Here is a 16,506-nt window from a genome sequence, read left to right on the forward strand (position 1 = left end):
CCTGTGGATATTCAGTTTTTCTAGAACCATTTGCTTAAAAGACTATCTTTTCTCTATTGAAAGGTCTTGACATTTGTCATAATTCATTGACCATAAATACAAGGGTTTATTTCTTGGCTCTCCTATTCCATTGGTCTATATGTCTGTCTTTATGCCAGTACCACACTGTCTTGATTACTTGTAGCTTGGTAGTAAGTTTTAAAATCAACAAGTGCGAGATTCTAGCTTTATTCTCTTTCAAGATTGTTTTGACTATTTAGAGTCCCTTGAGATTCTGTATGAATTTTAGGATGGATTTTTTATTTCTGTAAAAAATGTCATTGGTTTTTGAAGGGATTGCTCTGAATCTGTAAATCATTTTAGGTAGTAATGACATCTTCACAACATTACGTCTTCCAATCCACTCTTCTCTGTTTTTCTCTTTTCCTTTTATAGTTTTGTAAAACTCTGATTATTTCTTACTTGAGTGAGATGGAGTAAAGAGGTTCCTATAGCCTTGGTTTCTCGTTTCATGCTGCTCTAGGCAGTTTGGCTGATTTTGAGAATCTTACCTTCATTTAGTTATTCACAACTTGGAAGATTTAGGTTCCAATTACTTTTTCTTTTAGTATTCTCCTTTGAGCAATCCCACCACCACCCACTCAGGTATATATACAGAAACGCTCTACAGGTGCACTTAAGAGCTCAGTTCTGCATCTCGTTTGGAGCATTGGGGAGGTAGGAGGGAGGGCACTGCTGAGGGGTGTGGAGGCTGATCAGCTCTTGCTTCTTGATCTCTTCTCTAGTCAGTGCCTGCAGGTGTTCTTTAACTATTTGCCTTGTCTTGTGGTAACGGAAGCAATGTTAAGATTGAAAAAGCCATAGAAATAACAATTATTTTGTGAAATAATTTTGATGGATTTTCTCTTAAAGGGTAAAGGAGATTTGGGGGGTAAATAGTTCCAGCTGCTTAGCTTTCTCTAATAAATAATTCATTCAAATAATTTTCATTGTTAGGTTGCTGATCTTTCCCCTTTCCCTATCCTTTTGATGTATTTTTTTTTAAGTTTTTTTTTTTTTTTTTTTAAATTATTTGAGAGAGAGAGAGAGCACGAGCAGCAGGGAGAGAGAGAAGTAGACTCCCTGCTGAGCAGGAAGCCCTGTGTGGGGCTCGATCCCAGGACGAAGGCAGATGCTTAACTGACTGAGCCACCCAGGGGCACCTTGATTCTTTTTTTTTTTTTTTTTTAAAGATTTTATTTATTTGAGAGAGAGGGAGAGCACATAGGGAGAGTGAGAGGGAGAGGCAGACTCCCTGCTGAGCAGAGAGCCCGGCATGGGGCTGGCATGGGCTCGATGCCAGGACACTGAGATCATGACCTAAACCAAAGGCAGACGCTTAACTAACTGAGCTACCCAGGCGCCCTATCCTTTTGATTTAATTTAAGACGTCATTTGAGTAATTCAGTTATGTTTTGTTTTTATAGGAAATAAGATTTTCAGATTTTTAAGTCCATTGGTAATTACTCTTCAACGAATCATCCTGCAAATCCATTGCATTTAGTTCTTGACTAGAGGAGTAATTGTGAATGGAGCTCAGTTTACCCCTTAAAAACAGGAGTTCTGTGTATTACTGATTAATTACTATGCATACTGAAGTTCAATGTCCAGGGCTTGACTACATTTAGGATTTTTTTTTTCATTTAGGATTTAACATGAGTATTCTCTAGTGTCACAGTAATATTTGATAATGAACCTTAGGCCAATGGAATAGCAGCTCAGGCATTCCTTCTTTACCGTTAGTTTTATCCACAGTGGTCCTCTTTGTGTTGCTTTTAGAGTCTGTTAAGTCCTCACCCTGGTGTCTTTCAGAAAACCTCTGTGAAATCCCTTTGGCCAGTGAAGCATCCTGGCTCCAAAGCCAGACTTCCCCTTACCTTCCTTTTTAGTTTACATTGCTTCATCCTCTTGATAACATGCTAAATATTATCAGTTGACATAAATTTTTGCCACCATACTGTCTCTGTTGGTCATGGGCATGGCTAAATGCCTTAAGCAATGGAAATAATATACTTTATTTCCTGGCCACTATAATGTAGATGTAGACTACTTCCAAAGAAGTTGCTGTCTTTGGGGTTTGAGTTTAGGCACAAGGGTTTGCCGTGCTTACAAGCTCAGTGCTTTTCCATTCTGAACAAACTAGCTGGCTTTACTAAAGTTAAGATCACTATATTTGTTATGTATGGAAGGACAAGGGCTAGAGAAAGAAAGCATATTTTCAGTTTATCCTAGACAAATAAACATACTATAGTTTCACCTAAGCCACAGATGCAGGAAGTTAGGTTTTATGTAACATCTCTGATCTGGTAAGTTTGATGCCTCTGAGATGGGCAGGAAGAAACAAGAGTGTTCATGACATTGAGCAGAGATTAATTTGTGCTGTTAAGTGATTCTAACTGGAGCTTGTTCCACATTCTAATGAAATAACGCTTTATGACTTTGGAGGAATTTTTTAGTTTAAAGAGATTTGAGGGGCGCCTGGGTGGCTCAGTCATTAAGCGTCTGCCTTCGGCTCAGGTCATGATCTCAGGGTCCTGGGATCGAGCCCTGCATCGGGCTCTCTGCTCCGTGGGGAGCCTGCTTCTCCCTCTCCAACTCCCCCTGCTTGTGTTCCCTCTACCGCTGTGTTCTCTCTCTGTCAAATAAATAAAATCTTTAAAAAAAAAAAAAATTTGATGTTGGAAAATCAAAAGGCAAGGATTGCTATTTCTGCTACCTGGTTGTAGTCATTAGAGCCCGTTTAGTATTTGTTCATTAAGGATGGGATGTATTTTCAAAGAGGGGACCCACTATGTCCAAAGTACAATTAATGCCATTTTCCTACAAAAGTGAATACTGCCAGTTTGTTTTTTTCCCCCCTCTTCTCTTGTGCTTCTGTAGGTCATCTTTTTTAAATGTCCAGTTGTTAGAATGTCAAAGCTGGAAAGGGACCTAGAAGAGTAATTAACCTCACTCAGCCTCCCTATACAGATGAAGTAGAAGCAGAATTTTAGTGTTGAGAGTTTATATTGAGGGATTGAGAAATAATGGAGGCCAAGGGGAAAGATGATATAGTAATGAAGATAGTACCAAGAATTATATTTTGAATTCAGAGTTTAAAACATTCAGTCTTTAGAGATGAACCTGCTTTAAATGTTCTGTTCTGTTCTGTTCAGTAAAAGAAAATAACCTCAGTCTTTTTGCTTCTTAGAGTTTAGGTCAGTCAGCATTTCTAGTTTCTAATGATAGTGAAAAGCCCTCAATAGACTGAGCAACCTTATTTTATTTTTACTTTCATTGGTTTTTTTTTCCTCCTTTGATACTCGCCTTTTTGTATGGTAGATGTAGTAGAGTTACTGTTTTAAGTGAGTTTTTGCTGGAAATCCTTATCTGCTTTCGTTACTCGAGAAGCAGAGTGAAACCAAATGGAAAAACTGATTCCAGCCAGTCTTTAGGGGTTTTTTTGTCTAATGGGGCTTGGGGGCTGGAATTAGTGTTTTTCTTAATTTCTCTGAAACTTTAAGCGTTGGATGCCTAACAATTATCACATATTATTGCTACCTTTTTAAAGAAGTAAGTTATTGGGTGGCCTCCCCCTCCCTATGACCTACCTTTGGATTTTAAAATGTCTTCCTGGTATAGTGGGAATGGCAAAATCAAATCTGTTGCTCTTCAATTGATGCTTAGGAATGTTCTAAGCCCAGTTTTTATTTTGGCACAAAGCCATTTGCATTCTCCCTGCCAGCTATTTTTGGCACTGTCATGAACTTGGAAATTAATGATTCTGCTCACTGAAAGTAAAAATTTTGTCCCTTTTCAATTTTAGAAAAGCTTTTATGTTTCTGGATACTCTTACGCTCTAGTTTATTAATGCTATTAAACTTGTGCCATCTTAAAAACATGCTGCAGTGGTTGGGATTTAATTAAACTCTGAAACTCCATCAGTAATATGTGGCCCTAGCCACCTGCAACAGGAATATCCCTTTTGAAGTTTGTTTCTTTGGCTAACAAAACCACAGTTCACATCAATTAGTATAAAAATTGGTGATATTAGTCCTTCCAATGATAGCTGTCAAATAGTGAAAGTCTCAGCAGGCCTGGATCATTCTTCTGCTATTTCTGTACTAGGATCAGGAAAGCCTTTAGATCCTATGAAGTCCTCTAATTTACCTTATTTTCTAAGGGCTACTTACTTAGAAAATTACTTGGGGGAGGATATTCTTATTTAGAGAAAAATCTTTATACACTCCCTGCTCAATCCTACCTGCCCCAGAGCAACAATGTGCACATAATACCTCGAAGTTGGACAAACCTAGGCACTCCATGAGGGGGGACAGCCCATTAGAGGGCTCCTTGGGGAGAGAAATCTGCCGAGGGGTCTGGATCTGGTGTGCCCTTACAGATTCCAATTCTGTGACTTATAAGAAGGAAGGAAATTGTCTGGAGATGATGATAAAATGTTTACGAGCTCAGCCCTTAGATCCAGATTGCTTGCGCTCCATCATTCAGTAATTGTGTGGCCTTGGGTGAGTTACTTAACTTCTCATCTGTAAAATGGAAAGGATACTTTATTACATAGCATCTAAGATACCATTGATTAAAAGATGAAACATTTATGTTTCATAATAAAGTAAAATCACTGCCATTAAGCTAAAAAACATCATCATTTGCAAGAATCTTCTTGACTTTAGAGTGTTAAAATATGAAAAAAAAACCCATGCATCTTAGAAGTGATGACTTGGGGCTCCTGGGTGGCTCAGTCGGTTAAGCGTCCGACTTGATCTCAGCTCAGGTCTTGATCTCAGGGTTGTGAGTTCAAGCCCTGCACTGGGCTCCATGCAGGGCATGGAGTCTACTTAAAAAAAAAAAATAAGAATTGATGGCTTAACAGTAGTAATATCTACATTCGTAGGATTGTTGTAAGGGGTAAGTGACCACATTTGTAAAGAACTTAGAACAGTGCATGGCACAGAGTAAGCACTATATAAGTGTCATCTTTTATTATTATCGATATTAGTAATGCCTGTTATTATTTATCTTCCCCCTTTTAAACCCATTTAGCTCATAATTTTAGTCACGGTTTGAAAAATGCCATGTACCACCATGCCAGATAGATTTATATAGGTGGGGCGCCTGGGTGGCTCAGTTGGTTGGGCAGCTGCCTTCGGCTCAGGTCATGGTCCTGGAGTCCCGGGATCGAGTCCCGCATCGGGCTCCCTGCTCGGCAGGGAGTCTGCTTCTCCCTCTGACCCTCCTCCCTCTCATGCTCTCTGTCTCTCATTCTCTCTCTCACAAATAAATAAAATCTTTAAAAAAAAAAAAAAAAAAAGATTTATATAGGTGGATATATACAACTTTTACTTACTTGGAGACAGTACGGTACAACTCTAGAACCAGATTGCCAGGGTTCAAATTCTAGCCCTTCCACTTATTAACTGTGATTTTGGGCAAATTACTTACTCTGTTTACCTCAGTTTCCTCTATAAGTGAGGATAATAATTATACCTTGGATATGTGTGTGTATGTGTGTGTGTGTGTGTGTGTATATATATATATATATATAAAGTTTTTAGTTTATGGTATTATCTTAGTCTTCTCTTTAAGGCGCCCTAGGGTTAGGTTTCTCACTTGGAACATTAATGCAAGTGAATATTTCTATAGTGCTTTCGATCACTATATCTCTAGGAGGGCGTTTCTGTTACCAAGGGGTACTTATTGATCAGGTCATTTAATTGATTTTTCTATAATTAAAAAGGTGCTAAGAATAAAAAGAATAAATTTGTGATCCCTTATCTGTGATTTCAAAATTCAGAGTTCAAAATTAAAGAACTTTTCTAAGTTTGGTTTAAGCTCATTTATTGACAGAATCTATCTTGAACCAATGTAAGGCTATTTAAAGTCTTTATTTAGCCAACTTAGTATGACTGTTCATTTGTTTCGTTGTGGAAATATTAATGTGTCCGATTATGGGGTGCTTCCCTAATAAACTCCATTGGGATTACTGTGCAATATGTAGCTTTATGCATGGTGATACCTTTCTGAAATTCAAAAAAATTTTCAATTCCAAAACACATCTGGCCCCAAATGATGGATTTTATATCTAAGATAGTTTTCAGTTTCTTTAAATCAATATGTACAATGAGCTAATACTAAAACAGGACTTAGTCAATAGTTAATTTCCCTGAATAATGTTTGTTTTTTAATTTGCTATTTTTGTTTTTGCTAGAGCCCCTGAAATTATTCTTGGATTACCATTTTGTGAAGCTATTGACATGTGGTCACTGGGCTGTGTGATAGCTGAGCTGTTCCTGGGATGGCCTCTTTACCCTGGTGCTTCAGAATATGATCAGGTAAGAGTATATATTGGGATGGAAATAGAATGCAGGTATTTACTAGTGAAATAGATTCTAGAGGAAGAGAAGTACTTACTAGTGAAGTATTTAGATATTAGGGAAAAAGTAGTCCAATTAGAAAGGATATTTTTTAAAGACTAGAATTTTCTCTACCTGTTTCTTAGTCTGATACTATGTTTGCAATTTAAAAAGGTTTTTATTTCATATTACCTTAGATTGGTACTTTTCCAGATCTATCATGCTTTATTAGAGACTGACTTGGGTTAACAAATGTGTCTTGTGAGTTTTTAAGATATGAAAGTAAAGAAGGATGAGGAATTGGAATTTTAAGAGTGAACTTTGTCTCATTCAGAGCTGTTACTTCTTCTTATACACGACATATACTGAAATAAGTACTCTCTGCATACTGAAACACATTGGGCCCTGGAAGCTGTGATGTATACTGGCTTTCTGTAAAATAGGATTTAAGAGGGAAATCATATGAGTTGAGAAGTATTGTAATAGAAGATGGTCTGTGTCTCAAAACAGAGAAGCTTTACAGGATATGCTACAGTTTCCCAAGGAGCTGGTCCTGAGGGAAAAGGTTTTGCCATGGACATAAATTGTGAATTCTTATTTCTTGTTCTTAAAAAAAAAAAAAAAAAAGGTTCTAATCACTATGCTGTATTATGGGCATAGACTGTTTGATTCCACTAGTGTATCTTCAGCTCCTGACATTATCTCTGACACATAGTAGGTACATGAGGATATTTTGTTTTTTGTTTTTAAAGAAATAAATGGTTATCTGGAATTATTAAAAGGAAAAAAGAGTAAACAGTATTTTCCCCTATTCAACTTAGAATTTTGATTCCTTGATCCATTTTTAGGTCCACCTTCCAAAAATTTGACTCTTTGGGCATGTCTTTGATTGAAACAAAAAAATGAGTTGCTCATGTGATAAGTAACTGGTCACCTTGAGCTTTGTAATTTAGCCTTCCTTCTACCTCGTGAGAGAGAAGCCAGCTTTCTTATTTTACAATGACAAAAAAGTGTGAGGGAGATTAAATGATGCAAAGACACAGTTGGTTGAACTAAGCCACTGATTCTCATTTTTGGGTCATAGACCCTTTTGAGAATCTGATGAAGGATGGGTATGGATCATTTCAGAAAAATTTATGTACAGTGTTTTGAGTACAAATTTAGGGGATTCATGGATCCCTAATTAAGAAACCTTGCTCTGAGCAGTTACAGCCCCCCAAGTGCCATTCCTAGGCCAACCTTCAACCTTTTGTAAACAGATTGGTATTGTAAATTTCCCTAGGAAGTGGAAACAAATGAAATTAGGTTTAGAAGCTAAGGTACAACTGGGGTTTTTTTAAAATAAAGAAATGATCTGATAGTTTTGAGAGATTTTGCCTAGTACATAGATGTGAAACTGTGGGTGGTAGGAGGAAGTCGTTTTTCCCATGCTGAATAAATAGGATATTGCTGTTGTCGAGCAGGATTGTGGATAGGTTATCTTGGTGCATCTCTGGTTATACACAAAGATTTCTGTTGCAGGATCTCTGTTCTTATAGTCAAGTTTCTTTAAAACAACTTATATTGAGATATAATTCGTATACCATATAATTCAGCCATTTAAAGTGTACAACTCCATGATTTTTAGTATGTTCACAGGGCTGTAAACCATCACCATGGTCAGTTTTAAAACATTTTCATCTCTCTGTAATGAAACCCTGTACCTCATTAGCAGTCAATGCCCATTCCCCCCAGCCCCTACCTCCCCCACCCCTGGCAACCACTAATCTACTTTCTGTCTCTATAGATTTGCCTACTGTAGTTTATCATATTTATCACATACAATGTGTGGTTTTCGGGGCAACTGGGTGGCTCAGTTGTTAAGTGTCTGCCTTCAGCTCAGGTCATGATCCCAGGGTCCTGGGATCGAGCCCCACATCAGGCTCCCTGCTCGGCGGGGGGCTTGCTTCTCCCTCTCCCTCTGCCTCTTCCACTGCTCCTGCTCTCCTGTTCTCTCTTTCTGTCAAATAAATAAGTAAAATCTTAAAAAAAAAAAAAAAAACAATGTGTGGTTTTCTGTGATGGGCTTAATTTACTTAGCATGTTTCTCATCCGTGCTGTAACCTATATCACAACGTCATTACTTTTTATGGCTGAATAATGTTCCATTGTATATATGTATACCACATTTTGTTTGTCCATTCATGTGTTGGTGGACACTGAGTTATCATCTTTTGGCTATTGTGAAAAATGGTGCTATGAACATTGGTATACAAGTGTTTAAGTTCCTGTTTTCAATTTTTGGGGGTATATAGCTAGAGGTAGAATTGCTGGGTCATATGGTAATTTTATGTTTAAACAAACTTTTTCACAGCGGTCACACCATTTTACATTCCTACCAGCAATATACAAGAGTTACAATTTCTCTACATCCTTGCCAACATTAGTTATTTTCTTTTTTACTTTCCTTTCTTTTTTTAAAAAAACAGCCACCATCCTTATGGATGTGAAGTGATAATCTCATTGTGATTTTGATTTCCAGTCCTCTAACAATTAGTGATGTTGAGCATCGTTATTTATGTGCTTACTGGATATCTGTATATCTTCTTTAGAAAAGTCTACTCAAGGGGTGCCTGGGTGGCTCAGTCGGTTGAGTGTCCAACTCTTGATTTTGGCTCAGGTTGTGATCTTGAGGTCGTGAGATCAAGCCTGAGTCGGGTTCTGTGCCCAGTGGGAAATCTGCTTGAGATTCTCCCTCTCCCTCTCCCCCTCCCCCCTGCACACACGAATCTACCCCCCACCCAAAAAAATCAGTCAGTCAGTCAGTCTTCAGAGAAGTCTGTTCAAGTCCATTGCCCATTTTTGAATTGGGTTGTTGTTGAGTTGCAGGAGTTTGTATATATTCTGGTTATTAATCCCTAATCAGATACATAATTTGCAAAAACTTTCTCCCATTCCTTGGGGTTGCCCTTTCACTGTGTTGATAGCATTGTTTGCACAAAAGTTTTTAATTTTGATGAAGTCCAATTTGTTTGTTTTTCCTTTTGTTGCTTGTACTTGTGGTATCATATCCAAGAAATTATTACCAAATCCAAAGTCATGAAGCATTTCTCCTATGTTTTCTTCTAAGATTTTTATAGTTTTATCTCTTGCAGTTAGGTCTTTGAGCCATTTTAAGTTGATTTTTCTACATAGAATAAAGCAAGGGTTCAATTTCATTATTTTGCATGTGGATATTCAATTTTTCCAACACCATTTGCTCTAAGACCGTTCTTTCCCTACCTTTCTTAGCAATCTTATAAAAAATCAGTTGACCATAAATACAGTGATTTATTTGTGGACTGTAAGTTCTGTTCCATTGATCTATATATCTATCTTTATGCAGGTATCCCACTGTTTTGATTACTGTAGTGTTATGGTCAGTTTTGAAACCAGGAAGTGCGAGTCCTCTTTGTTCTTTTTCAAGATTGTTTTGGCTATTCCAGGGTCCTTCAGATTCCATATGAATTTTAGGGTGGGGCTTTTTTTTTTTTAATTTCTGCAAAATAATTACTGATGGTTTTGTTTTGTTTAAATAGTTGAGTGCATTGAATATTGTCTTCCAATCCCATAAATGTGACCAGATTTTTTAGGTTTTCTTTAGCTGCATTTTGTAATTTTCAGAGTACAGGTTTTACATTTCTCTTATTAAATTCATTTCTAAGTATTCTATTTTTTGATGCTGTGGTGAATGGAATTATTTTCTTAATTTTATTTTCAGATTATTCATCGATAATGTATAGAAATACAGTGAGTTTTGTAATTGATCTTTTATTCTGCAACCTTTTTGAGCTCTTTTTATAGTAGTTTTCTTTCTTCTTTTTTTAAGGTTCTTTTATTTATTTACTTTTTAATTAAGTAATCTCTATGTCCAGTGTAGGGCTTGAACTCATGACCCCAAGATCAAGAGCTGGGGATACAGTGCTGCATAAGACATTGTACTTGCCCTCATGGAAGCTATAGTTTGGTGATGGGAAACAGATACTAAGTAAATAATTATGTAATACTTTTATACATAATATATAAATTATATACATAATATATAATAATTATATAATATGATTGAGATCTCCAGTTCTTTTACAAAGTAATTTTTACAAAACACAAATTGGATCGTGCTACTTACCTGCTCTTCAGTGGTTTTTTAATACTTTTAGAATGAAGAGCTAAATTCTTAATATGGCCACTGAGCCCCTACATAGGTTGTCCTTCCCCTTTTTCTCCCCCTCTCTAGATTGATCTTATACCATTTCTTCTTGCTTTTCATGCTCTAGCACATTGGCATCATTTCAGCACTGGTTAAGAATATGCTTCTTCCAGCAAAGGCCCCTTGTACATACTGTTCTCATAGTTTGGAATGCTTCTATACCACCCATTCATTTCACCTAGTCAGTGCCTACTCATTTATTAGCTCAAGTGTTACTTTCTCAAGGAGCTTTCCCTTACCAGTCCCCAGTCTAGCTCAGGTTCATTTGCTATGTATTTTTATAAAAGCCTATTTCTTTTTTTCAGAATGCCAATTCAGTTTGAATATTCAGTGTCTGTCTTCCTCACTTGACTGCAAGGTTTATGAGATCAGGAACCATGTCTATTTTTAAAACACCAGTGCCTGGCTCAATAAGTACTTACTAAAAGAATGAATGAATATATGTGCTATATATAGTTCTATTCCACATGATAAACTTAGGGATATAGAGGAGGATATATACTGTATTTTGTCATATTTAAGACATTATTGATTGAAAGATACACCAATTTTCTGTACCTGTAAGAAAGAATGCTGCCAATTAAACCATGTAGTTATCAGTTGTAGGACATACCTTGATTTCAAAGATGTTAGTGTGAAAAAATGTGCCTCTTAGGATCAGTGAAATGTAATTTTTTAAAAGTGAGATTATTTAATTTGTAATCTGTTTTTCTACTTAGTATATTGTGAAATATCTTTATGTGTCATTAACTATACTTCTCTGTCATTTTATTTATTTTACTTTTTTGAGAGCGTGAGTGTGCACGTGTGAGCAAGCAGGGTGGGGAGGGGCAGAGGGATAGGGAGAGAGAGAATCTTAAGCAGGCTCCACGCCTAGCGCATCTAGTCCCAACCTGGGACTTGATCTCAAGACCCTGAGATCATGACCTGAGCCGAAATCAAGAGTCAGAGGCCTAACTGTCTGAGCCACCTAGGTGCCCCTCTACTCTATTGTTTTAAATGTCTGGGTAGTATTTTATTGCACAAATTTTATTCTGGATTTTAAAAAATATTTCACCATTTTTGTACGCAAAAGAAGTTCACATTAAAAATGTTCTTATCTACGTTAAATTTTTTTTCTCTTTTGTTCTTGCTGTATTGGCTTCCGTTATGTAGCTCCCACAGATTCAAGAGTAATACCCTGCTGTTATCTGAAATTGTCTCGTGATAGCAGGCCACATTTGGCCTGTAGGCCATAGTTTGCTGACCTCTGCTTTACACTGTTAAAAAATTAGTGAGGATCCCAAAGAGCTCTGTTTGTATAGCTTATATCTATTAGTATATACTGCATTAGAAATTAAAACGGGGCACACCTGGGTGGCTGTCGGTTAAGCATGGTACTCTTGATTTTGGCTCAGGTCATCATCTCAGGGTTGTGAGATCAAGCCCTGCTTCAGGCTCCACACTTAGCACTGAGTCAGCTTGAGATTCTGTCTCTCCTCTCTCCCCCCTTGCCCTCTGCCCCTACTCCGGCTTACACACGTACTCTCCCTCTCAAATAAGTAAGTAAGTAAATAAATAAAATCTTAAAAAAATAATAAAATAAAAAGTGTAACTTAAAAAAAAAAAGACATTAAAACTGAAGTTTTTAGTGGGAGAGGGAGGAAGTAAGATTTATTTCCTGGCTTACAAGTTTCTCTCTAATATTAAGTACAGCCATTCAAATATGGAAGAGGTGGTAAAAAAAATTGCCTCTTGTATCACTCTCAGTAGTGGAGAGAAAAGCAAATCACCTCTTCTTTTGCTTTTTTGGGTCATTAGAATTGTGGAAGCAAACAAATGTTGAACAATAAAAGTGGGAAATTTTTAAAACACAACTATATACAAGCACGTGTTTCATTAGCCATCAGAGCAATGACATCATCACACATCCTCTCTGGAAATCTCTACTGTATACCCATAAGGGAATGAAAAAGGCAGATAACTTCTGAGTATTATTTAAAAAATAATAAAAAGTTTTTGCTTTGTGGACTCCCTGAAAGGATCTTGGGGACCCCTTAGGGTCCCGAGACCAGACTTTGAGAACTGCTAGCTTCGTTCATAGTAGGTATTCAGTAAATGTTGATTGAATTATCACAGAGCCTGCCCCCTAGTGGTGAAGGGGTAGAGAAACTAAATTAAGTATTTAATTTTATGGTATGAGGGAAAAGCTCTATGGCAATTTAGAGTAGGGAGCTAGAGTAACCAAGCAAGAAAGAAGCTTATAAAAATATTTTCCTGATCTTTTAAATTTGATAATGTATCAGCAAATGAAACAGAAAAATCCTTGGTGATCCATGAGATAGTTGTTGGAAATTACTCTGTTCTGTCCTAAAAATCTCCTGAAGTTTTCTGAACTTTGTATCAGAGGTCTACAGAGAAGCAAAAATGGTTACACACACAGTTTTCAAAACTGAGTTTTCCTTTTAAATAACAGATACAGTAACATGGAAATAGCTGGATAAATATTTGGGAATTACCTGTGAGTGGGTTAGCATTTATATGTATTTACAGATAAATTTCATTTGTATTGATTTGGCTAGAACTAATAATATCTTAGTGTAAAAGTTTTTAATATTTTTTAATATTTCATATTAATAAAATATTAATACTGTAATATTTCCCCTTTCCACTCCAAATCAGTGTTTTAATGGTTTTGATGTTTCAGATTCGTTACATTTCACAAACACAAGGCCTGCCCGCCGAATATCTTCTCAGTGCTGGGACAAAAACAACCAGGTTTTTCAACAGAGATCCTAATTTGGGGTATCCGCTGTGGAGGCTTAAGGTCTGTCTCCCCTACTATACTACCCATTCCTGTACTCTTCACTCCCAACTTTTTAGTTATTAAATTCTTGAGGTAGAAGAAGGAAAGGGGGTGGTGGTGGTGGCAGTGTATGTTTGCAGGAAGAAGTACTTGGAAAAATTATTTAATTGTACCCCTTTGACCTGATCCTTAGCTAAAAAAATAAACACCATTCAGTTGTCTGAGGTTATTTTGTATATTTGAACCAGCAGCTTAGAAGGGGGTATGGAAAATAGTGCTCACCATTAAGTCACAGGAAGAACTAGAGTAACTTAGCTAGGACTGTTTTTTAGAGAATTCTCAATAAATATGAGAAAATAACATAAGTTTCTAACTCCCCATGTTAAGGCCTTATATATTTTCATGAAACAAATGCCTGCTTTTTACTTCTGAGCCTACTCCTTTAACTTGAGAGATCTCTGACTAATTTGAGTAACCTTGTGAATCTCTGCCCCTGAACCTGTTTAATAGTTAGCATTTGAAATATCATTTCATTTGAAAGTAGATTTAAGAGAAAAATGGTAATATCCCCTCTTACATGACATCCTTCAGGAACTGTGTTAGATCACTTTCCACATTTAATTTAGCACTATTAAAAGGGTGGCCAGATATCCAGGTCCCGTCCATCCACCAGAAGATTTTCTGGCTGTAAATTACTTTCATGTTTGCCATCTCTGATTGGCAAGGTGACAACACTTGTTTCTTTGTATTTTTGGCTTTAATTTAGAACAAAACATTGAAAATAACATACAGATGGAATTTATTTTTTAAATCTATATTTTATAGACACCGGAAGAACATGAATTGGAGACTGGAATCAAATCAAAAGAAGCTCGAAAGTACATTTTTAATTGTTTAGATGACATGGCTCAGGTGAGTATAGAAGGTTTCAGGAAGCCAGGTATTTATATATCTCTTAATCAAAGAGACATTCCCATTGATTAGTTATATTAAAAATGGATTCAATCTGTTATCTTCTATATGTTTTCATTTTTTTAGAGAGAAAAATTCATTAGTATTCTGCCATGTATTAAAGGAACATTTGAATCCTAACCAAGGATACTTTTAGAATTTTGTGTTTCGGGGCGCCTGGGTGGCTCAGATGGTTAAGCGTCTGCCTTCGGCTCAGGTCATGATCCCAGGGTCCTGGGATCGAGTCCCGCATCGGGCTCCCTGCTCTGCAGGGAGCCTGCTTCTCCCTCTGCCTCTCTCTCTCTATCTCTCATGAATAAATAAATAAAAAATAAATAAAAAATCTTAAAAAAAAAAAAAAGAATTTTGTGTTTCTCCCTTGCTTTTGCTTAACTGGTCTTTTTGTGTGTCAGTATTTTGAAATACTATTTTTGAAGATTTCTTTACTGTCCATTTTCTCTGCTAAATAAATACTTAAGAGCTAACATTAATTGAGTGCATATTGTGTTCCAAACTCTGCTTAAACACTTTATACTTATTATGTCATTTAATCTTTTCAACAATAGAAATTTTTATATTTAAGTAATAATAATTGCTTTCACTTGTTCGTCCAAATTTTGAATGAAAAGACTCATTCAGCTTTATTCTACCAACACACTCTACCAAATTGAAGATTTTATTTAGACAGCATAAGAAGAGTTTCCACTTGTGAAAGTGATTTTTCTGTAATAAAAAGAATTTCCTCAGGTTTTTCTCTTGAGATCTATTATCTATCTATCTATCTATCTATTATTCATATGTGTAGTATCAGCATTAAAGGTTAAGTCATGAAATATAATATTTCTAAATTTTCCTTGGAAGGTGAATATGTCCACAGACTTGGAGGGAACAGATATGTTGGCAGAGAAGGCGGATCGGAGAGAATACATCGATCTGTTAAAAAAAATGCTAACAATTGATGCAGATAAGAGAATTACTCCTCTGAAAACTCTTAACCATCAGTTTGTGACAATGACCCACCTTCTGGATTTTCCACATAGCAATCAGTGAGTATGGTCTGGGGCATTTGCCATGATGTGGTCCAGTATTGTTACCATCTTAACAGCTAAACAGAACAATCACATGAGCAGCAGCCTTGGTACTTTCATATTTTGCTCACTGATGCTTTCCTTTCTCATTGAAAAAACCGTGAGATTAAAAATAAGATGTATGTTTCTTCTCTTTATGGTTATAAAAACTCTGGATTCATTTTATCTAAATATACTTGGGGAAAAATGTTGATCCATATTCATCTTGAGTTTTTTGTTGTCTGTTTAAATCTCAGCATTCATTTTACTGAATCTTTAATCTCTTTTTTCAGTGTTAAGTCCTGTTTTCAGAACATGGAGATCTGCAAGCGGAGGGTTCACATGTATGATACAGTGAGTCAGATCAAGAGCCCCTTCACTACTCACGTTGCCCCAAATACAAGCACAAATCTAACCATGAGCTTCAGCAACCAGCTTAATACAGTGCACAATCAGGTATTTAGTAAATGATTTTGGAAACTCAAACCTAAGAGAGGTAGAAACTAGTAAGAGTACAGTTTGAGATAAAGAAACCAGTTTTTGCTTTGGTGATCTTGTTGCTTCTTATGAATTTCCTGCATAGCAAAAGTGATGGAAGACCAGGTGGACTGATGATACCTACCAGTCATGTACCGCCAAAAACTAAATACAAAGGCCTAATCCAGGCCCTCACAGTCTTCGCATAGTCCCATAAACGGACCATAGCTATTGTACTACCTACTGCTGTTAGTTGTACTGACTTTAGCCACTGACTTTCTCTGTTGGGAAGGTTTTATATGTCTCATTACATGTGTTGAAGGGTGTTTCCAATAATTTTTTTCTCTACTGAACATTAGATCCTCAGAACTTACTCATCTGTAACTGCAAGTTTGTACCCTTTGATTACCTTCACCCATTTTCTCTCCCACCTTCTGCCCTGTCCCTAGCAACCACCAATCTACTCACTGTTTCTATGAGTTCGGTTTGGTGTTTCCAGTAATTTAAGAGTGGTTTTGCATTTGTTTGCCAAATGGTGATATTTACATTTGTTATTGAAGATGTGAGCTTCCTAATACCTTAGCTAGGTCTACTTTTAAAAGGAGATTTGGT

At 36.6% G+C, this 16,506-nt stretch overlaps 1 protein-coding gene across 3 annotated transcripts in view; it reads left to right on the forward strand.

The window, feature by feature from the left end:
• The window catches only part of HIPK1 (homeodomain interacting protein kinase 1), a 49,363-nt gene that overhangs the window by 13,611 nt on the left and 19,246 nt on the right, over positions 1 to 16,506 (forward strand). For all 3 annotated transcript variants that reach the window (XM_044914588.1, XM_021689979.2, XM_044914589.1), the window contains exons 3-7: positions 6,245 to 6,368; positions 13,301 to 13,420; positions 14,225 to 14,311; positions 15,212 to 15,396; positions 15,711 to 15,873. In XM_044914588.1, coding sequence (XP_044770523.1) covers positions 6,245 to 6,368; positions 13,301 to 13,420; positions 14,225 to 14,311; positions 15,212 to 15,396; positions 15,711 to 15,873 — 679 coding nt within the window. The remainder of the gene's footprint in view (positions 1 to 6,244; positions 6,369 to 13,300; positions 13,421 to 14,224; positions 14,312 to 15,211; positions 15,397 to 15,710; positions 15,874 to 16,506) is intronic.

This window comes from Neomonachus schauinslandi, chromosome 4 (assembly GCF_002201575.2).
Source record: "Neomonachus schauinslandi chromosome 4, ASM220157v2, whole genome shotgun sequence".
Lineage (NCBI taxonomy): Eukaryota > Metazoa > Chordata > Mammalia > Carnivora > Phocidae > Neomonachus > Neomonachus schauinslandi.